The sequence below is a fragment of the Aquarana catesbeiana genome, linkage group LG13, assembly GCF_042186555.1.
Source record: "Aquarana catesbeiana isolate 2022-GZ linkage group LG13, ASM4218655v1, whole genome shotgun sequence".
Classification (NCBI taxonomy): Eukaryota; Metazoa; Chordata; class Amphibia; order Anura; family Ranidae; genus Aquarana; species Aquarana catesbeiana.
This window is the reverse complement of record NC_133336.1, coordinates 88,540,234-88,561,362: the sequence shown is the minus strand read 5'-3', so window position 1 is coordinate 88,561,362 and position 21,129 is coordinate 88,540,234. Positions and strand designations below refer to the sequence as shown.

Here is a 21,129-nt window from a genome sequence, read left to right as displayed (position 1 = left end):
AGATGTGCCTGATGTTGGCAGGCAGCAGACGTGCCTGATGTTGGAGGGCGGCAGCAGAGGTGCCTGATGTTGGCGGGCGGCAGATGTGCCTGATGTTGGCAGGCGGCAGATGTGCCAGATGTTGGCGGGCAGCAGATGTGCCAGACGTTGGCGGGCAGATGTACCTGATGGCGGTCAGCTGATGTGCCAGCTGTTGGCGGGCAGATGTGCCAGTTGATGGGCAGATGTTCACTGTATGACAAGTGTTTTCACTGTTTTAGAGACACTGTGTTTTGGGGACACTAGCTGGGTGATCAGTGGGTAAACAGCAGACAAACAGCTAAAAACTCACTGATCTCCTGGCTGCACCACAGATTGCCTCTTCCTCTCCTTACTGACAGGCTCTGTGTGAGGAGAGGAAGAGAAGAGAGCAGTTACAACTGCTCTCCTATTTACATTACATGACGACTGTGATTGGACACAGTCGTCATGTGATCAGGAGGGCCAGTCACATGGCCCTCCTGTCTTGTACTCCTCGCCTGTCTCTGGGGGGCACAGGCAGATTGGGATTGTGCTGCTGCACGGGCACGCAGCGGCACGATCTCCTGTCAAATGACACCCCTCCCCCTGTGTTTACATTACGATGGCTGTGATTAGACACAGCCATCGTGCGGATCAGAGGGCAAATCACAGTGCCCTCCTGCCGCTCCGAGATGAGGCATGTCCGGTGACACGCGCGCATCGGGATCGCGCGGGTGCAATCCTGCTCCTTCTGAAGGACGTTCAGGAACGTCCACTCAGGAGAGAGCTCCCACCCGGCCGTTAATGTGCAGTGGCCGGGTGGGAAGTGGTTAATAAGTTATGTAATAGCTCGAGCTTATATATAGCTGAGCTATATTTATTATTACATATATGATACATGTTGAAAATTGTACTTAATAAATTTAAGTGAAGTAGTTATTTATAATTAAAAGTGTTAATAATATTTAATTATATTATACCTATAATGAAGGGCCACAGCCTATTAGACCACAGGTGCTGCAGTAGTGTGTTTTATTACTATGAATGTTCTGTCTATGATCCCATACACAGGTTTACACCCCTAAGTGATAGAAAATCATCCCAAGTGCAACCCAGACAAAAACAATAGATTAAATTCCTGAAGAGGAAGCAATGCATGCTCCGAAACATGTTGAGTTTTACTGATTTTAATACATTTGGGACTTGTTTATCTAACATTATTGTGACCCTTCTCCTTCCTCTGCACTGTATAGACTCCCCTTATCCAATAGAATAGATGTTGAGTATGGTACACCCAAGCTTGGGATGTGTTGTTAAAGACCTCTTGGAAGTCAGCTGTGGATTCCTGCAATGCAAGCGTGTTACCTGGGACACAAATTGGTGTTTTCTCAGCCATTAGCTAAGGTGAGCTGCATATATTGATTTCAGTTTTCCTGTTCACCCATCAATGTGCTCCACCTTTGCTTTGTGTTTCAAAAACAGTAGATTAGGAAAGAACCAGCATTTTGAACAATGCTGTTATTGTTATTTGTGCGTTTATGTCCTGCTAACAACTGCACCCCGATTCCTTATGCTTGTGTCACAGGGAGAGGAAGTTAGGGAAAAGCCCACCAATAGGATAGCAACACAATAATAGCTATTGGACAGAAATTGTAACCCTTTTCCATAATATCCAAAATCAAAAGCAAATTTTTGGTTGTAGTAAGTATTTAAATATCTTCATATTATAAAATTCAAAAACATATTTCTTACATCACAAGAATATTCTCAATAACCACAAGTAAATGCTTGAACAGATATTGGAGATGTTTATATGGTGACACAATTTGGAGTACAACCTGTAATCATTTATAGTGACATCAGAAGAATAATTTCCAGTGAGGGACACAGAATATCTCAGAGCAAAATTGCAGCTATAAAACCACATTAACACAGAGGCAATAAAAGGAGGACCTGTCTCTATGTAGTAAAAATGCTAGAAAGTTAGATTATACAATAGTGTGTAGACACCAGAAGGTATAATATAAAGTATTTAGTGTAACTCCATCTGAAAATGATTGCATGTTAGTTTTTTTATGCAGGTCCATTAATTATCCACTGACCCGTAGGGACACAAACTGTAAAATCACCTGTCTTCAGGTATGTATGGAATGTTTTACAGTCCTTACCAGCTGTCCTGCCAACAGGCAAAAACCACATCATAACCCATTGGAATAGTGAAGAATTCAAAAGACTGTACACACATGTATGAAAAGACTAAATATATATTATTGACAACGTTGAAGACCCTGCTTTCATCTCTTACATATTCTCATATTGGCTATAAAATCCTCAATCTGTTATTCCTGTTTCCAGGATTCATAAGATAGTGAGAGAAATAGATGTGACCACAGCCAGGACCCCTGACTCTCAAGGCCAGAATGTGCCCTCCTCACATACCCCTCCCCAGAATTTTTTGGCATTTAAAACCGATACATTTAAAATGTGTACATTGAAATTGAAAACAAAAAAAAGCAGCTAAGAGAAGGTTAGGAGAACAAGAGAATGTTGGTGGGCTCAAGACTTTATAGGCACAATAATGAAAATGATATGTAATTAAAATTCTATTTTATTTCGAAATTATTTTTAAAAAAATGGGGGGATAGGGAAAAAAATAAGAAAACATACACAGTTTACAAATTATGCACTCCATACACAGCTGGATGGTTTAGGTAATAAAGATAAACAAAACTTTAGAACCAACAAGAGACATGCAACTTATTGAATTTTAATTACATATCATTTTCATTATTGTGCCTATAAAGTCTTGAGCCCACCAACATTCTCTTGTTCTCCTAACTACTTAATATAAGACGTGGCACCTGTAACTTATCTCGTATCCGCATGACCACTATGCGCTGATACGCTTTTAATCTATTTAAGCTAAGAGAAGGTGATGAAGGAGTGAATAAAAATAAGGGTTAAACTTAAACTACAAATTTTAGGGTTAAAAACGGATTAGGGCGAACTACCAATTTTATTCAGCAATTTGTCTCTTTTATAAAGCCACTAGAATCAAATCTGATATCAAGCTTTTTTATGCTAGAAACATGAATAGGCACAAATTTAAAATCTTTACATGCAATTGATTACTAAAAAAATTGCAAAAAGCAACCAGTGAGACTGCTTTAGCAGTTTCAATTTATTCCTTCTATTTTCTCTGCGGAAAATTGCTTCTACCTGTTTCCTCTCTATTTATCCTATTTTCTCTCTGCAACTCTGCTTCACTTCATACCAGTTCCCCTGAGGAAGTCATGTGACGAGACATAACGTGTAGGGCGTGGCCAGAGTGAATAGCAAACCGGAAGTCACGTGAGAGGTGTTCAAACGCCAATGTTTTTATCTTACTGCACTTTTTAACTGTTATTGGTTAAGGCATTCATTTGTCTTTAAATAAACCATTGATTCTTCATACGATTTACGCTATGAGAGGCACTTTATCTATTTTATTCTTATATATGGTCCGGAGTTGTTAGCGATACTTCAAGAGCCTGTAACCTGGAGCCTAGATTCCATAAGGCTTTTTATTCATTATATTGAGCTGTTAGCTATATTTCAAAAGCCTGTAACCTGGAGGTTGGCTTCCATAAGGCTTTTTATCCATTATATGTTCTGTGAGCACTGAGCAGATATTTGAAGGCGTGGGATTTTCTTGATGGAAGTTCAACTAACACGGACTATATCTTATATAATTTATGTATCCACTGATACTTGGACACTTTCTTTGGATTTATTGATTGATTCATTTGTCATATCTTGGCATGAGTTTATAAACAGTGACACTTGAGAAACTGCTCAATATCACTTTATTTTACTTAGTTTCAATTTATTCCTTCTATTTTCTCTGTGGAAATTTGCTTCTACCTGTTTCCTCTCTATTTATCCTATTTTCTCTCTCCAACTCTGCTTCACCTTATACCAGTCCCGCAAGAGGCCATCGGTTAACCCTCTCTCATTTCCCTTCATCTGCTAAAGAGACCACCAAATCTGCAGTAGTGCACCCTCCAAGCCAGAGGCGTAACTAAAACCTTCAAGGCCCCGGTGCAAGAAACCATGAAAGGCCCCCCTGACCCCCGGCTGGGGCCCTTTCCTCTGGACCCGAGGCCCTTAACTCCTGTCGCAGGGCCCTTTATTGAGGTCCTGTAGTGGGACCCTTTCACATGTTCTGCAGTGGGCCCCCTTCCTGCTGTCTTGAAAGCCAGGGCCCAGTTCACAAGGGCGACCTTTCCTACCCTGGCAGTTCCACCACTGATGCATTTTAGTTTTTGTTATTTTATTTATGGGCAGCAGGACCTAGGTCAGTCATAGTAGGTGGTCGAGTGTAATTAACACTTTGTTGACCTTCAAGGGCTTCTCTGCCCCTATCCCCTCTTCCGGGACTTGTAGTTATGCCTTTCCTGGATCCCCTTCTCCCAGGTCCTCTGCCCCCTCCCACTGACTGGTGTATGGCTCAGGAATAGGAAGGCAGGGCCGGCTTGGTGATGGGGTTACCAATCGCTACTCCCTTCCCCACTGACAGGTTCTCTTTACCCTTCCCACTGGCCAGTGAAAGGTTCAGGGACAAGGGGGCAGATGAGGCTCAGTTACAGGGGGGCGTGGTTACCAGTCTGTAATCCCCTCCCCCATGACAGATCCTCATTACCCCTCCCACTGATTGGTATAAGGCGCAGGGACAGAAGAGAGAGTGGGTTTCAGTGACGGAGGGGGTGGGGTTACCAGTCTGTAATCCCCTCCCCCATGACAGATCCCCATTACCCCTCCCACTGATTGGTATAAGACGCAGGGACAGAAGAGAGAGTGGGTTTCAGTGACAGAGGGGGTGGGGTTACCAGTCTCTTAATTTCCTCCCCCCATGACAGGTCCTCTTTCCCCCTTCCACTAATTGGTATATGGCTCAGGGACAGAAGGGCAAAGCAAGCTCAGGGACATGACATGGGGTTACAATTAACATACCAGTCTGGCTCATGAGTGCTCCCGCCATGCTGTCACTGTGCAGGGGGGATGGGGGGCTGCTGTCTGCTCCTCTGCCACATTACCACAACATCATATGTCACTCTCCACCTCACGCCCCACCCCCTCTAATGCTCCCTCGCACTGTGCTGGGTACTATGGATTTCTGCACAGGGGAGCCACATGGGCCCCATTAAGCATGGGGCTGGGTCACAATTGAAACCCCTGAGACCGCTATAGCTACACCCCTGCTCCAAGCTCCCTCCCACTTTCCTACATCTTCTTAAAGCGGAAGTAAACCCATCCATAAAACAATTTAATTTCCTTCAATTGCCAGAAATGTAACACTCCCATTGGTTGTGCTCTCAACCAAACTGTCAAACCATCCAACGGTTGGTGTCCTAACTGATCACATGTGCAGCATCATGGCAGTTGTAGATAAAACAGAGGCAAAGATGGTTCCTTTGCTGAAAACGATAGCGGGGTTACTTACACTTTAAGAGACCATCTCTGCGGCAATCCAACATTCAAAGTCTCTCCTTCTTCCTTTTATCTTAAAGGCATCAGTTGCACTGTAGTCTTCCTCCTTCCTCTCTCTTCCCAACATCTTCTCCAGTGAAGACCCATTTTGCTGCAACTCAGCTGCAAGATCTCCTCTTTTCTAGTTATCTTCTCAAGTAGAGAGGCATTACACTGCAGTTCAGCTTCCAAGCTGTTTTTTCCACCATCCATCTTCTCAAATGATCACATATTCTGCAGCCCAGACTCTCAGGAGATTACTAATCAGTATTTCAGATGTTTCTTAGTAGAGCTGTTGGTCAGTTTACATCTACCTGCTAACTGCTCAAAAATTTTCAATATTGGTCAACGCTCAACACGCATTCTATAGGCTTTCTTTTTACGCAATGGTCATAATCTGATAGTATGCCATCCTAATAGAGCTTTGACTTGGATTAAATTCTCTTTTAAGTAAACAACCCTTTTCTGATTGAGTTACAAATATGCAGTATTTATTGCAGCGATGACTGTATTGCAACTGAATAGTACCTATTTCTAAAAACCCAAAACCATAGGAAGAAAAAGGTCCACATTTAAGAGCTTGTTCACACCAGCCCGGCATGATCCATTTTAGCATGTGGGATGGTGTCCATCTTGCACTGGCTGTGTCTTATATATACGATTGGTTTTTTTTTTACCTTTATTGAAATGTCACATTTCATTCATTCTAAATTTCCACATCAGAAATGAACTGAGGCTTCAGATGGGCTCTGCTGCAGTGAAAAAAATGCAGAAAATGCTACAATTTTTCACCTCTGCTCTGTTGTGGTATGAAAATAAGAGGAGCCCTGCGTTAAGCAGTAACACATTCAATTCTCCACATGGCGTGAAAAAGCTCTTAAGAATATTCTATAAAACAATATGGGTTGGTATGTTTGATTTTTTTTCCAAAAAGCTCTCAAAAGCACAGAATTTCAGGCTTATGAATTTGAAAGTCTGAGTATTATGAAAGGATTAAAATATTTGGTTTAGAAAATAAACAAGAAATAATAGAATAAGTCAACAGTCAGTGAGCAATATGCAGAGTCACCCACGGATGAACCTGTTTATTACGCTTCAGGTGAATGGCAGCTTTGCTCTCTAACTCGTATTACATGCAGTCCAAAGTCATTCAGTGAATTCATTCTTAGCTACAATTGTCAATGTATGAGAAAAGCTAGCTCAATAAAAGAAGACATGAATAGAGGAGATGTGAGGCATAGCAACCAGCACATTTTTATACTAGCTAGAGCAGTAGAGGAAGCAACAGGCAGGTTTGGTGTAGGCAAAACCTTATTGTCTACTTATTTTCAATGAGGACCAGTCCCAACTGGGCTTATGCAGAAAAAAAGGACCTTCAGCCTTTAAAATCTTTATGTGGGCTTTGGGCTTCTTTAAGCTTTACTACCTTTGTCTGCAGATGATACTTCATTGTAAGTGTAAGTCATAAAGTTTTGACATCCAAAAGTTTCTGCCTTGTCAATAGTGTCACCTCACAAACCACCTCCCAAGAATGTTCTACGGGGCCAAATAATAGAACCTGGTGGTTGTCTAGATTCCCTTTATAAATGTGGCTCGGTTACCCGACACTGATACAGCGGGTAAAATAAGTATTGGACACGTCACTATTTTGCTAGGTAAATATATTTCTAAAGGTGCTATTGACATGAAATTTTCACCACATTCAAAACAAATAGCGTTCAGAAATTAAGCTATGTGTAATAAAATGTAATGACAGAGGAAAAAAGTATTGAACATGCTAACTGAAATTTATTTAATACTTTGTACAAAATCATTTGTTGGTAATGACAGCTTCAAGATGCCTCCTGTATGGAGAAACTAGTCGCACGGATTGCTCAGGTGTGGGTTTGGCCCATTCTTCCACACAGTCTTCAAATCTCTTTCCATAGATTTTCTATTAGATTCAAGTCAGGTGTTTGGCTGGGCTATTCTAGCAACTTTATTTTCTTTCTTTGAAACCAATTGAGATATTCCTTGGCTTTGTGTTTGGGATAATTGTCTTGGTGAAATGTCCACCCTCATTCCATCTTCATTATCCTGGTAATCTTGGTAGATGGCAGCATATTTTTATTAAGAATGTCTGGGTACATTTTTCCATACATCCTTCCTCCACTGACATGAGGTTTGCCAGTAGCGTATGCTGAAAAATACCCTCACACCATGATTTTCCCACCTTCAAACTTCACTGTTGGTATAGGGGTGTTTTTGGGGTGATGTGCAGTGCCATTTGACCTCCAAACATGGTGTGTATTATGGCATCCAAAGAGTTCAATTTTGGCCTCATCTGACCAGACTTTAGTCTCCCAGTATTTCACAGGCTTGTCTAAATATTATGCAGCAAACATTAAACAACCTTCAACATGCTTGGAGTCTTGCATGGTAAGCGTGCATACAGGCCATGGTGGTTGAGTGAATTACTTAATGTTTTCTTTGAAACAATTGTACCCACTAATTCCAGGTCTTTCTGAAGCTCTGCACAAGTGGTCCTTGGCTCTTGGACAGCGCTTCTGATAATTCTTTTCATGCCTCTGTCAGAAATCTGAGCACCTGGTCGTGGCTAGTTTATGGTGAAATGATGTTCTTTCCACTTCTAGATTACAGCCCCAACAGTGCTCACTGAGACATTCAGAAATCCTTCTGTAACCAATACCATCAGTATGTTTTGGAACAATAAGGTTGCTAAGGTCTTGAGGGAGCTCTTTGCTTTTACCCATAATGATAGGTTTCTTGTGTGACACCTTGGTAAAGAGACACCTTTTTATAGGCCAGCAGTTGAGACTGAACCAGCTGATATTAATTTGCACTGACAAGGTGTAGGCTTGCTTTCTAATTACTGATAGATATTAGCTGGTGTCTTGGCTTTCCATGCCTTTTTGCACCTCCCCTTTCTTCATGTGTCTAATACTTTTTCCCTGAGTCATTCCATTTTAGTACACAGAACTTAATTTCTGAACTAATTTGTTCTGATTTCTTTGTATGTATGGATTGCATGGGTTGTTCCCAACATGTGGTGAAAATGTCATCTCAATAGCACCTTTAGAAATATATTTACTTGGAAAAATAGTGACGTGTTCAATACCTATTCTACCCGCTGTATCTCAGGCTGGTAACAAGGCAGCAACTTCAGGTGACCTCTGACAGTAAAGCAATTTTATCATAGTACGTAAAGCTAAATAAGGGTTGAAACACCCATTTCATAAGCCCGTTTAATAACTGAGATGTGAAAAACTACATCCATGCATAAGCTTTGCTGTGATTTGTTCTCTTTTAAGTAGACCTAAACTATAGCTGGATGTCTTTTTGTTTGGTAAAGCACTATACATCAATTAGCAACTTTGATGTTATTCACCTATTTTTTTTTTTTTTTACCCATTTGCATATAATTTCTGCTGATCTTCTCCAGCCACTCCCTGTCTACATGCACTCGCTTTAGCTATACATAATTTCTCAGAACAGGCTTCTTGATAATGAAAATGTGCATCATGCCTGTGCAATGTGTGTGGGCATCACACCTAGTTTAGTTTTCACCAGGAGCATACGTGGTAAGGAGCATAGTTGTCACCCAATAGCAGAAAGTGCCTGAACAAGAATGATCACTATGAGTTTTTTAAGGAAAGCTAAAAATGTTAAATTATGGAAAACCACTTTAACGTAATAAAGATGAATTTCCGGGTATGGTAATTTTAACATAGTTGCATTGGTCCAGCTTGGACCAATGTAGGAATGTATGTGCCATACCAGTGGGATCCCTGTGAAACATGGATATCACTGTAGTAGACATGGCTATAAGAAAATGCTGCTTTTCGCTGCTTATAATCATCCCTTGTGTAGTCCTTCCATGACTTTCATGGTTGACCAATTTTCACATATATGTAAAATGCTTGGGATAAAGGGGGATGGTCATACTAGGAGTATACATGCAGTTCTAATTTCCTTTTTTTCATTGTCCCCAGGTCATTAGAAATTACAAAATCTATTGCAGTTTAGTCCAGGAGAACCTAATAAAGAAAGATGACAGGTATCTTGCTTGACCAGTATACGTCCATCTTAAATGATTCCACTGCCACAGCCCAAGAGGTAAAAACTGACAGCGATCTTATACCAGCATCCAGCCAGTCTGGATTTTTTCTTATATTCTGAAATGACCTTTTTTTTTTTTTTTTTTTTTTTTTTTTTAAATGAGGATCAAAGCTCCTATACCATCAAAAGCTGCAAAGCATTGTAAAATGACACTCTAACCATTTAAAACATATTACATCAAACATACAGCTTACAAACTTACTGTGGTAACAAACAGGCACACCTGACAGCATAAAACACTAATGCGCTAAGCCAGATTTTTAAGTGTACATGTAGCGTAGGACCTCTAGTAGTAAAATGGATAAAAATACACTCTGTACAGTATTAAAGTAGTATCATTGATTGCAAGGTAAAACTATAAATTATCTAAGTTCAGTAAAGGCAACATCGGAAATATCCCATGATTAAAGACGTGTTTCATCATAATATGACAGAAAATTTCAGTCTTGGTGCAAATCTTGTCTTATCAAAGAGAGGATCTAGGAGTCAATGGGTATAAAACATGTCCATGAATCTGCAGTAAAATGAGTGTATGGAGAAACTATGTATTGTAAGCATCGTGATTCCAAAGTTAAAAAACATCTGTAGTTCCATCCCAAAACATAAAATCCATCACAGTAAACGTCAAAATGTCTTAAAAATCCTAATGTAGTGATCGGGTGCTTAGTTGCTTTGTCCTAATCAGGATGCAAGGCTCGACAAAATATCAATTAAATTGTCAAATCCATAAAGGTATCCATCTTCCCGGTTTCCTTCTTGCCAAGATATACGGTGGTTCAGGGTTTGTCCTTCAGGCAGGAGTGTTGTTTTTCCAAAATCTATAAGCCATACGTTACACTTTCCTTTTTTGTCGTGAACAAACAGCAAGGAGCTTCCGATCACCTAACAAAAAAATGTTTATTCATTAGTAGCATTATCAACTGACATTTTATTAAAAATAGCTGTAGGTAGGAGAGAAGAGAATGGATATGCAGCTAAATACTTGAATATTAGTAAAAGACATAAAGAAGAAAACAATTCCTAAACTGGAACCATAGCCTTACAATGAAACATTGTTAACAAGCATTTTTTTTTTATTATTGCAGAAGAGACTCTATGGCAGTGGTCTCCAAACTGTGGCCCTTTGTTTACCTTTATCTGGCCCCTGGGGCATTATTTCCCCCACTGTCAGCAACAGTGGGGCAAAGTTTCTCCCACTGCCCCCAACGATGTGACACTATTCCTCCCACTGACACCAATGTTGGGGGAATTATTCCCCCCACTAAAACCAACAATCGGGCACGATTTCCCCCATAGACATCAACGATGGGTCAATATACCTGCCAGGGACACCAATGTGGGGGACACTACTCCTCCCACTGACACCAATGGTGGGGCACTATTCCTCCCATTGATTCCAATTGAGCACTATTACTCCCCTAATAACGATGGGGCATTGTTTACTCCCACTGACATCAGGACATTTTCTACTCCCACTGGCCACAGTCCGGCCCCCCTAAAGTTTGAAGGACAGTAAGCTGGCCCTTTGTTTAGAAAGTTTGGAGACCCCTGCTCTATGGGGTTGATTTACTAAAACTGGAAAGTGCAAAATCTGGTGCAGCTGTGCAAGGCAGCCAATTAGCTTTTACCTTCAGCTTGTTCAATTAAGCGTTGACAATAAATCCTGGAAGCAGATTGGTTTCTATGCAGAGTTGCACCAGATCTTGCACTCTCCAGTTTTAGTAAGGCTCCTTTCACACTGAGGCGCTTTGCAGGCGCTAATGTGCTAAAAATAGCCTACAAAGGGCCCTGAAAGAGCCGCTCAATGCAATCCAATATGAAAGGCCCGAGGGCTTTCACACTGGAGCGGTGCATTTGCAGGGCAGTCTAAAAAGTCCTGCAAGCTGCATCTTTGGAGCTCTGTAGGAGCGGTGTATTTACCGCTTCTAAAGCGCCCCTTCCCATTGAAAACAATGGGGGAGTGCTCCAAACCCGCCTGCAAAGCAACCCTTTTTCGGCTGCTAGCGGGGGGGGTTAAAACCCCCCCTCTAGCGCCACTAAAACGACGGTAAAGCGGCGCTATATTTAGCGCCGCTGTACCGCCAGCGCCCGCACACCTCAGTGTGAAAGTAGCCTAAATCAACCCCTATATATCTCTTCTACAATAAAGCTCTTGTTCTGTCCAACATGTGCGCATGTGTAGGAGTCACGTCATCCTGGGCCAATAAATTGAAATGGCTGAAGACTCCCAACCCAAAAGAAGACCAGGCAAATAGGTCAGCAGTGGCAGGGGCCCTCACAGATGGTGCATTGTTGGAGGAGGAGTAAGTTCAGTGGACTATAGTTCTACTTTATCAGGCAATCTGGAAGTTTCTGGCAAGTCGAACGGCTTACCTGGAATCTCCCACTGTGGCTGCTCCGGTACAACCTGTGTTACAGGCCATCCCTGCTGCTGCTCCAGTCTCTGCGCAGGCACCCGCCTCGAGTATTACCTCTAAAAAAGGTATGTCTGGTTTTGCTCCACTCCCCCAGCGATTTGGGGACTATCCAGTCCAATGCAGAGGGTTTCTCAACCAGGTTGAAATATACTTTGAGATGCTGCCCCAGGCATTTCCCACGGACAGAAGCAAAGTAGGTTTCATGATATCTTTGCTTTCTGAGAGAGGCTTGGCCTGGGCAAACCCTCTATGGGAGATGCAAAAACCTGTGGTCTTGAGTTACCCTGAGTTTGTGGCTTCATTTAAAAGGGTATTTGACGTTCCTGCACGCTCCGCTTTTGCTGCCAAGTGCCTCATGTCCATCAGAGTACAAGAACTGTTGCCGATTACGCCATTGAATTCCGTACTCTGGCAGCAGAGGTTGCTTGGAACAACGAGGCCCTCGTGGCTGCTTTTTCTCATGGTCTCTCGTATACCATCAAAGATGAGATAGCAGCATGAGATATACCCACTGAGCTGGAGAAGTTGATCACGTTTGCCATCCTCATTGACTCCAGACTCAGCAAAAGACTCCCTTTTAAGGAGCGCTTGCAGAAGCCTCCTGTACATTTGTCTCCAAACTTTGTAGTCCCACCCTTGCCTCCCTCACGTCCCATGCCTCCTGGGACCGAGTGGGTCTGTGAAGATGAACCCATGCTCTTGGGCTTCACCTTAGGTGGCGTTGTTTCATCCCCGGTTATCGATAAGGATAAGCCCCTGGTTTCAGTTACCCTTTCTTGGGCTGAGTTGTTCGTCGAGATACAGGCTCTAAATCGACTCTGGGGCTGCAGGCTTGTTCATTGATGCTGCCTTTGTATCGAAGCACTCGATTCCACTGCAGCTGCGTGACACTCCACTTGCTATTGAGGCTCTTGACAGGAGACCTCTACAGCCTGCCCATGTGACTCATGAGACTGTTCCGTTGTCCATGGCCATAGGGGCTCTACACCATGAGATAATTAAATTCCAAGTTATTTCCTTACCTAAGTTTCCGCTGGTTATTGGTTATCCTTGGTTACAGAGGCACAACCGCTCTTTTGATTGGCTCTGTGCTGAGGTTCTCTCCTGGTCACCACAATGCAGAAAGACATGCTTCCAGAAGGTAGCCAAGGTCCTGTGCACCTCTTCGTTCTCCTCCCTGCCGGACTAGTACTGCGATTTTAGTGATGTCTTTGACAAAGGTCAAGCCGGTAGTTTGCCTCCACACCGGTCGTATGATTGCACAATTGACCTTCAACCTGGTGCCATAACCCCTCGTGGCCGGGTTTACCCCTTGTCGGCCTTGGAGTGTAAGGCCATGGAGGAGTATGTTGCAGACGCACTTTCTCCAGGTTTTATCTGCAAATCCTTGTCTTCTGCTGATGCTGGTTTCTTCTTTGTGAAAAAGAAGAGTGGTGAACTGAGACCTTGAATTGATTATAGGGGTCTCCATGGTTTCACAATTAAGAATGCCTATCCGATTCTGTTGATTACGGAGTTATTTGCCACCTCAAGGGAGCAACGGTTTTCACAAAGCTTGATTTGAGAGGAGCATATAATCTCGTGAGGATTAAGGAAAACAACGAGTGGAAAACTGTGTTTAATACCAGAACAGGCCATTATGAGTACCTCGTAATGCCTTTTGGCCTTTGTAACGCTCTGGCAGTTTTCCAGGAATCTATTTATATGCAGTTACGTGTGGTGGTTTATCTTGACGATATCCTCATATTTTCCAAGTCCCTGGAGAACCACTACACAGATGTCTGTCGTGTACTTCAGAAACTAAGAGAGAACAATCTCTATTGTAAATTGGAGAAGTGCGAATTCCATCGTGAACAGGTTAAATGCCTGGGTTATGTCATTTCCACTGCTGGTTTTTGAATAGACCCAGAGAAACTTTCAGCAGTCCTACAGTGGCCCCGACCCATGGGTTTATGTCCTCTGCAGTGTTTTCTTGGCTTTGCCAACTATCAGAAGTTTGTTCGTAATGTCTCGTCTCTGGTCAAGCCCCTGACTGATATGACCAGAAAGGACGGTAACCCACAGAGTTGGTCTCCGGAGTCCATTAAGGCCTTTGAAAGTCTCAAGGCTGCCTTTGTTTCTGCTCCTGTGTTGGCACATCCTGTTCCTACGTTACCTTTTATCCTTGAGGTTGATGCTTCTGAGACTGGAGTTGGCGCCCTTCTGTCTCAACATCCTACCTCAGAGCGCTATGCATCCTTGTGGATACTTTTCCAAGAAATTGTCACCTGCCGAGTGCAGTTACGAGATTGGTGACAGAGAGCTGTTAGGGATTATTTTAGCCCTGAAAGAATGGAGACATCTCCTCAAAAGGTACCACGGTGCGGGTTCTCATTCTTACTGACCATAAGAATCTCACATTCTTCTCTGAGGCTAAACGCCTCTCTCCCAGAAGGGCGCGATGGGCTCTTTTGTCTAGTTTTAATTACATTGTCTCATTCTTACCTGGTACTAAGAATGTAAGGGCTGACATTTTGTCATGACAATTTTCCTCCACTTCCAAGATGGAGTCGGTTCCGGTTCCTGCGATTCCTCCTGATCGTATTCTGGCTACGGTTCGCACCTCACTTCTCCTTTGGGTGACAAAATTCTTGCTGTTCAGGTCCATGCTCCTCCTGAGAAACCTTGTGACCGCTGCTTTGTCCCAGAGAGTCTCTGTACTGCCGTGCTCCAGACTTACCATTCTCCCAAGGCTGCTGGCCACTCCGGAAAGAATCAACTCTTTTGGGCCAATTCCCAACAATTCTTGTGGCCTAGTCTACGTGTTGATTTAACCGCCTTCGTAGCTGCCTGTTCCGTGTGTGCTCAGAGTAAGACTCCACGACACCTTCCAGTAGGCCTCCTACAACCCATATCCAGTGGAAAGAGGCCCTGGACCCACCTGTCTATGGATTTAATCGTGGAGTTACCAAACTCAGTTATCCTTATGGTTGTTGACCGGTTCTCCAAAATGTCCCATTGTATTCCACTTAAGAAGTTGCCCACATCTAAGGAACTGGCTTCCATTTTTGCTCAGGAGATATTTCGTTTACATGGGCTACCTGGGCTACCCAAGGTGATTGTCTCAGACAGGGGTAGTCAGTTTGTGTCCCGGTTCTGGCGAGCCTTTTGTACACGGTTGGGAATTTAGCTTGCTTTCTCCTCTGTATATCACCCGCAGTCTAATGGGGCTGCAGGACGAGCCAATAAGTCCTTGGAGCAATTCCTATGTTGCTATATTTCTGACCATCATAACTGGTCAGACCTCTTGCCATGGGTGGAGATTGCTCACAATAGTGCCTTGAATTCTGCTTCCCGATTGTCTCCGTTTATGGTGAACTATGGTTTTCTACCTTCCATGTTGCCTGACTCATTTGTTCCGCAGAGTATTCCTGCATTAGAGGAGCATCTCTGTGGTCTTTGTTCCACTTGGACACAAGTCCAGGAGGCTTTGCGACATGCTAATGATAGGTACAGACTCCATGCTGACCGCAGACGCCTGTCTGCGCCTTCCTACCAGGTTGAGGACAGGGTCTGGCTGTCATCTTGAAACCTCCAACTTCGTGTTCCCTCTCTGAAGTTCGCACCTCGGTTTATTGGGCCTTTCCGTATTCTTCGCAGGATTAACCCAGTGGCTTACGCATTAGACCTTCCTTCTAATATGCGTATCTCGAATGTATTTTATGCATTTTAATTCCTTATTAAAACCTTTGGTCTGCAACCGCTTTATCACCTCTGTGCCTCGTCCTCACCCTGTACAGGTTGAGAACCATGAGGAGTATGAAATACACACCATTGTTGACTTCCATAGGCGCATACAGTACTTGGTGCATTGGAAAGGGTACGGTCCGGAGGAACACTCTTGGGTCTCATCCTCGGACGTACATGCCCCTGTCCTCCTCCGTGATTTCCATAGACGTTTTCCCCTCAAGCCTGGTGGTCCTCCGAGGGGGAGGGGTACTGTCAGGGCTGGGCTCAGCCCTTCCTTCTCAAAGGTGGCCGCTCAGCTGTGCTGTCGGCTAATTGCCAGCTCCTAAGCTCTCCACAGCGACTCACCTGTTGATGATATTCTGCTCGTCAGTCCTGCCTACTTAAGCCGTCCAGTCCAGATGATCTCTGCCTTCGCCTTGGTCACATCTCTAGAGACGCTCTCCTGTGTTCCTGTTAAAGACTTGCTTGGCTGACATTCCTTCTGGCTCCAGATCCTGCTTGCTGTTCTACTACGTTCATCTCTGGCTCCCTGACATTTTGGCTTGTCTGACTATATGTTCCGGTTGCTGAACTCTGGCTATGTTTTGACTATGTTTACTCTGTTTACCTTTTTCTATTATTATTATTAAACAAGTGTGATTTAACTGTACTTCTGTCTCAGTCTGATTCATGGTTCCTGACAACTGGGTAGACTGTAGGTCTGCGATAGCTCTTGGAAATTTTTGAGGCGTTGTTGATGGAAAAGGTCTTCTATAGTGCAAATTCCTGCAGTGGACCAGTGCTGAATAGATAGGTCTGGGGAGAGTAGTTGCATAGAGAGGATTGGAAGAAGCTGCAAGGCGTTGTGGATTCCTTGAGAGGTTTGATGTAAGGCCTTCCAGACTTAGGTTGTGGCATTTACAGTGGGTAGGAAGGAACAAGGTGTACAGATGTTCATCCATATAGCTGCCAATAGCAGGTGTGGAGCGCAGGAGATTGCTGTTGACTAAATTTGAAGCCATAAAGGAGGTAGTGCGATAGGACCACCACTGTTTTGCTTGGTCTAGGAGGACTGCTTTGTAATACCGCTGAATATTGGGTTCTCCCAATCCAGAGAAAGCTGTAGGTGTGCTTAAAAGTGAAGCTTTTAGACAAAGCTTGTGAGCTGCCCAGATAAAGAAATTAAGGATTTGTTGAATTTTGGTGAGATCCTTTGGTAGTAGTGGTAGCGGTAGGGTCCTAAAAAAGTAGAGGGTATGCGGGAGCAGAAACATCTTAGCCAAGGCTATACATCCGGCCCAAGATGAAGTAATAGACATCATGGATGAGCTTATGGATTGAAGTTTCTGGAGTAGAGAGGAGAGGTTTGTTCAGAGAAGCATGGAGGAAGGAGATACCAGTTGAATGCCCAGTTATGTCATAGGTAGGTAGGTGTAGGAGCCCAGGAGAAGGGTGATATTATGGTAATGTCCAGTTTAAGTGAGGGAGATGCCGATCATGGATGATTTAGAGTGGTTCAACTTGTGCATAGCTATCGAATTAAAGTCTGCTAGTATCTGGCATTAGGGGGGCACTGAATGAAGTGGATCAGTAAGTGCAATGATGATGTCATCCGCATAGAGACCTATTTTATGGGGGGGGGTGTCCCCAACTGAAATCCCAGAAATGAGAGGGTTGGAGCGAATTGCTTGAGCCAGGGGTTCGATCACCAAGGCAAAAATCAGGGGCGAAAGGGGACACCCCTGTTGACAAGAACAGATTTTGTTGTACCTCCTTCCCCGCAAAAACTTTGGCACTGTAATGATGTTATGATGCTGCGGTATGTGAATAGCTACACCCAGATATGTTGTTTTTTACATGCAAGCACTGATGTAACCAAGGATAGGAGGAACAAATTCCTGCAAAGTGAGGAAAATATCCTCTTTGATAGTTGGCACCTAAAAAAAGTGTCCACATCCTGTTCTGGCCACAACTCAGAATGCTATATTTTCCCTCTTATTCCTGGTGACAGTGGACACCAGGACAAACTTGCTCACAGCAGCATGCCATGGATGGCAAGGAAAACCTAATAGAGGTTCCAAATCCTCACCATTTTATATACACAGTGCTGAGCAAAAGTTTTAAGCAGGTGTGAAAAAAAAAGGGTTGGAGCGAATTGCTTGAGCCAGGGGTTCGATCACCAAGGCAAAAATCAGGGGTGAAAGGGGACACCCCTGTTGACAAGAACAGATTTTGTTGTACCTCCTTCCCCGCAAAAACTTTGGCACTGTAATGATGTTATGATGCTGCGGTATGTGAATAGCTACACCCAGATATGTTGTTTTTTACATGCAAGCACTGATGTAACCAAGGATAGGAGGAACAAATTCCTGCAAAGTGAGGAAAATATCCTCTTTGATAGTTGGCACCTAAAAAAAGTGTCCACATCCTGTTCTGGCCACAACTCAGAATGCTATATTTTCCCTCTTATTCCTGATGACAGTGGACACCAGGACAAACTTGCTCACAGCAGCATGCCATGGATGGCAAGGAAAACCTAATAGAGGTTCCAAATCCTCACCATTTTATATACACAGTGCTGAGCAAAAGTTTTAAGCAGGTGTGAAAAAATGCTGTAAATCAAGAATGCTTTCAAAACAAGAAGTGTTAATAGTTTATGTTTTATCAATTAACAAAATGGAAAGTAAATGAACAGAAGATAAATCTGAATCAAATCAATATTTGGAGTGACCACTCTGTGTTCAAAACAACATAAATTATTCAATTCTTCTAGGTACACTTGTACACAGTTCTTAACCACCTCAATACAAGGCACTTTCACCCCCTTCCTGCCCAGGCCAATTTGTAGCTTTCAGAGCTCTCACACTTTGAATGATAATTACTCAGTCATGCAACACTGTACCCATATATAATGTTTTTCACACAAATAGAGCTTTCTTGTGGTGGCATTTAATCACCACTGGGTTTTTTATTTTTTTGCACTACAAATGAAAAAAAAACCCTGAAAATTTTGAAAAAAAATATGCCTTTTTCTTAGTTTCTGTTATAAAATTTTATCATTTTACTTAATATATTTTGACTAAAATGCATACTGCTACTTTTCTTAAATAACCCAAATCAGTGTATATTTGGTCTGTGTGAAAGTTATAGAGTCTACAAGCTATGGCGCCAGTCATTGAAAATTGATCACACCTGATGTACTGACAGCCTCTCTCTTTTCTTGAGGCCCCTACATACCAAGACAGTACAAATATCCCTCAAATGACCCCTTTTTTGGGAAAGTAGACAGTCCAAGATATTTAGTAAAAGGCATGGCAAGTTTTTTTAAGTTGTAATTTTTTCCCACAATTCTTTGGAAAATGTCATATTGACAAGTTATTTCTCACACACTGCATAGGCATACTTGCAGTAACATCCCAAAACACATGCTGCCACTCCACCTGAGTATTGTGATACCACGTGTGAGACTTTTCCACAGCCTAGCCACAGACAGAGGCACAAAATCCAAGGAGCACCTTCAGCCATTATCTACGTTAAGATCAGGCATTCTTCTAACGCTTTTTATTTACAAGTAAAAATCTGTATTTTTGCTAGAAAAGTACTTCGAACCCCCAAAAAGTATATATTTTTGTAGCCTAAATATATTTTAATGATTTTAAATGCACACAAAGACAATATAATGTCTATAAAGTGAAAGAAAACCCCCGCACCAAAAGTGAACAGTTTAAATACAATGTATCAATGTTGCAGCTGTTTCAATTGTGTGATATATGTGAAAAGTGATGCCAGAGGAACTAATCCTAAAACAAACAGCACTAGCAATAGAACTACCAACTCCCACAGTAGATAAAAACTGTCAGTGACCATACGATTAATTACATGAATAAAAATGTGCAAATAAATTCCAATCATGTTGAATTAGATGAGTTTTCCATTAAAATAAATGTGCTCTTTGTGGAAGTGTCACACAATAATGAACCAATGTTGATAGTGCTCCCAAAGATGCATGTAAAAAGTGAAGGTCCTACTCATCGAATTTAGTTGACCCTCATTACCTTACGATAAAAGAAGTCAAATTCGCTGTACGGTCTCATTGACCAGAGGTTTACAGGAGCCAGCTCCCGTCACTGCCTGATAATCCGTGATCCCGGTGAACAACCCAGAGGAATCAGCCCTCGCTCTTCCACACTAGGCGAGATCTAGACCGCAATACGATCAGTGGCTCCACTCACGTGCTCCGACCCTGAGCGGATGGTCTTTGGTAAAATATTAAATATGGTGTTGTGCCGGGTAAATAGATACCAAACGTGTCACACTTTAAAATTGTGCATGCTTGTGAAATGGCGCCAAACTTCTGTATTTAAAATACTCCATAGGCGACGCTTTAAAAGCCTTTATTGGTCACCAGTTTAGAGTTACAGAGGAGGTCTGCTAGTAGAATTATTGCTCTCGTTCTGATGTTCACGGCAATACCTCACATGTGGTGCGATCGCCATTTACGTATGCGTACAGGACCAACAGGTGTGTTTGCCTTTGCACGCGAAACAGGGTTGCTTTAAATTTTCTATTTATTTATTGGTGGGACTGGTACACTGACAGATGTTTTTTGTGCACTTGTACACTATGACAGATGTTGATCGTTCACCGGCGGACACTGACAGATGTTGATGTTGCATTGGAACACTATTGCATCAAGCTCTCATTGCGCTCAGAGGGGAGAACTGTCACAGAGACATGTGTCCCTGTTTACACTGTGAAGGCTGTAATTGGACACAGCCATCACGTGATTGGTGGGAGGGGCAATCACAGCGCCCATATCCCGCTGTGTGTTTGGTTGTGTCAGAAGTTTACAGCCATCACAGGATCACGCCGCACCCATTCTGTCCACTCAGAACAGTAGAGCTCCCACCAATCCGTTTATGTACATTGGCTGGGTGGGAAGTGGTTAAAGGAGCCCAACATGTAGGTTGTTACAAACGTCTTGAAGAACTAACCACAGATCTTCTGTGGATGCAGGCTGCGCTCAAATCCTTCTGTAATCCCAGACAGACTAAATGATGTTGAGATCAGGGCTCTGTGGGAGCCAAACCATCACTTCCAGGACTCTTTGTTCTTTACACTAAAGATAGTTGTTAATCACATTGTCTGTATGTTTGGGATTGTTTTCCTGCTGCAGAATAATTTTGGGGCCAATCACACGCCTCTCTCATGGTAGGACATGATGGATAAGTATCTGCCTGCATTTCTCAGTATTGAGGACACCATTGATCCTGAACAAATTTCCAACTTCTTTTGCAGAAATGCAGCCCCAAACTTGCAAGGAACCTCCACCATGCTTCACTGTTGCCTTCAGACACTCATTATTGTACCACTTTCC

At 42.9% G+C, this 21,129-nt stretch overlaps 1 protein-coding gene across 1 annotated transcript in view; it reads right to left on the bottom strand.

Annotated features, from left to right (window-relative positions):
- Positions 1–6,553: 6,553 nt before the first annotated feature.
- Positions 6,554–21,129, bottom strand: part of ITPKA (inositol-trisphosphate 3-kinase A) — a 148,329-nt gene continuing 133,753 nt past the window's right edge. The window contains exon 7 of the mRNA XM_073609129.1: positions 6,554–10,509. Coding sequence (XP_073465230.1) covers positions 10,309–10,509 — 201 coding nt within the window. The 3' untranslated portion in view covers positions 6,554–10,308. The remainder of the gene's footprint in view (positions 10,510–21,129) is intronic.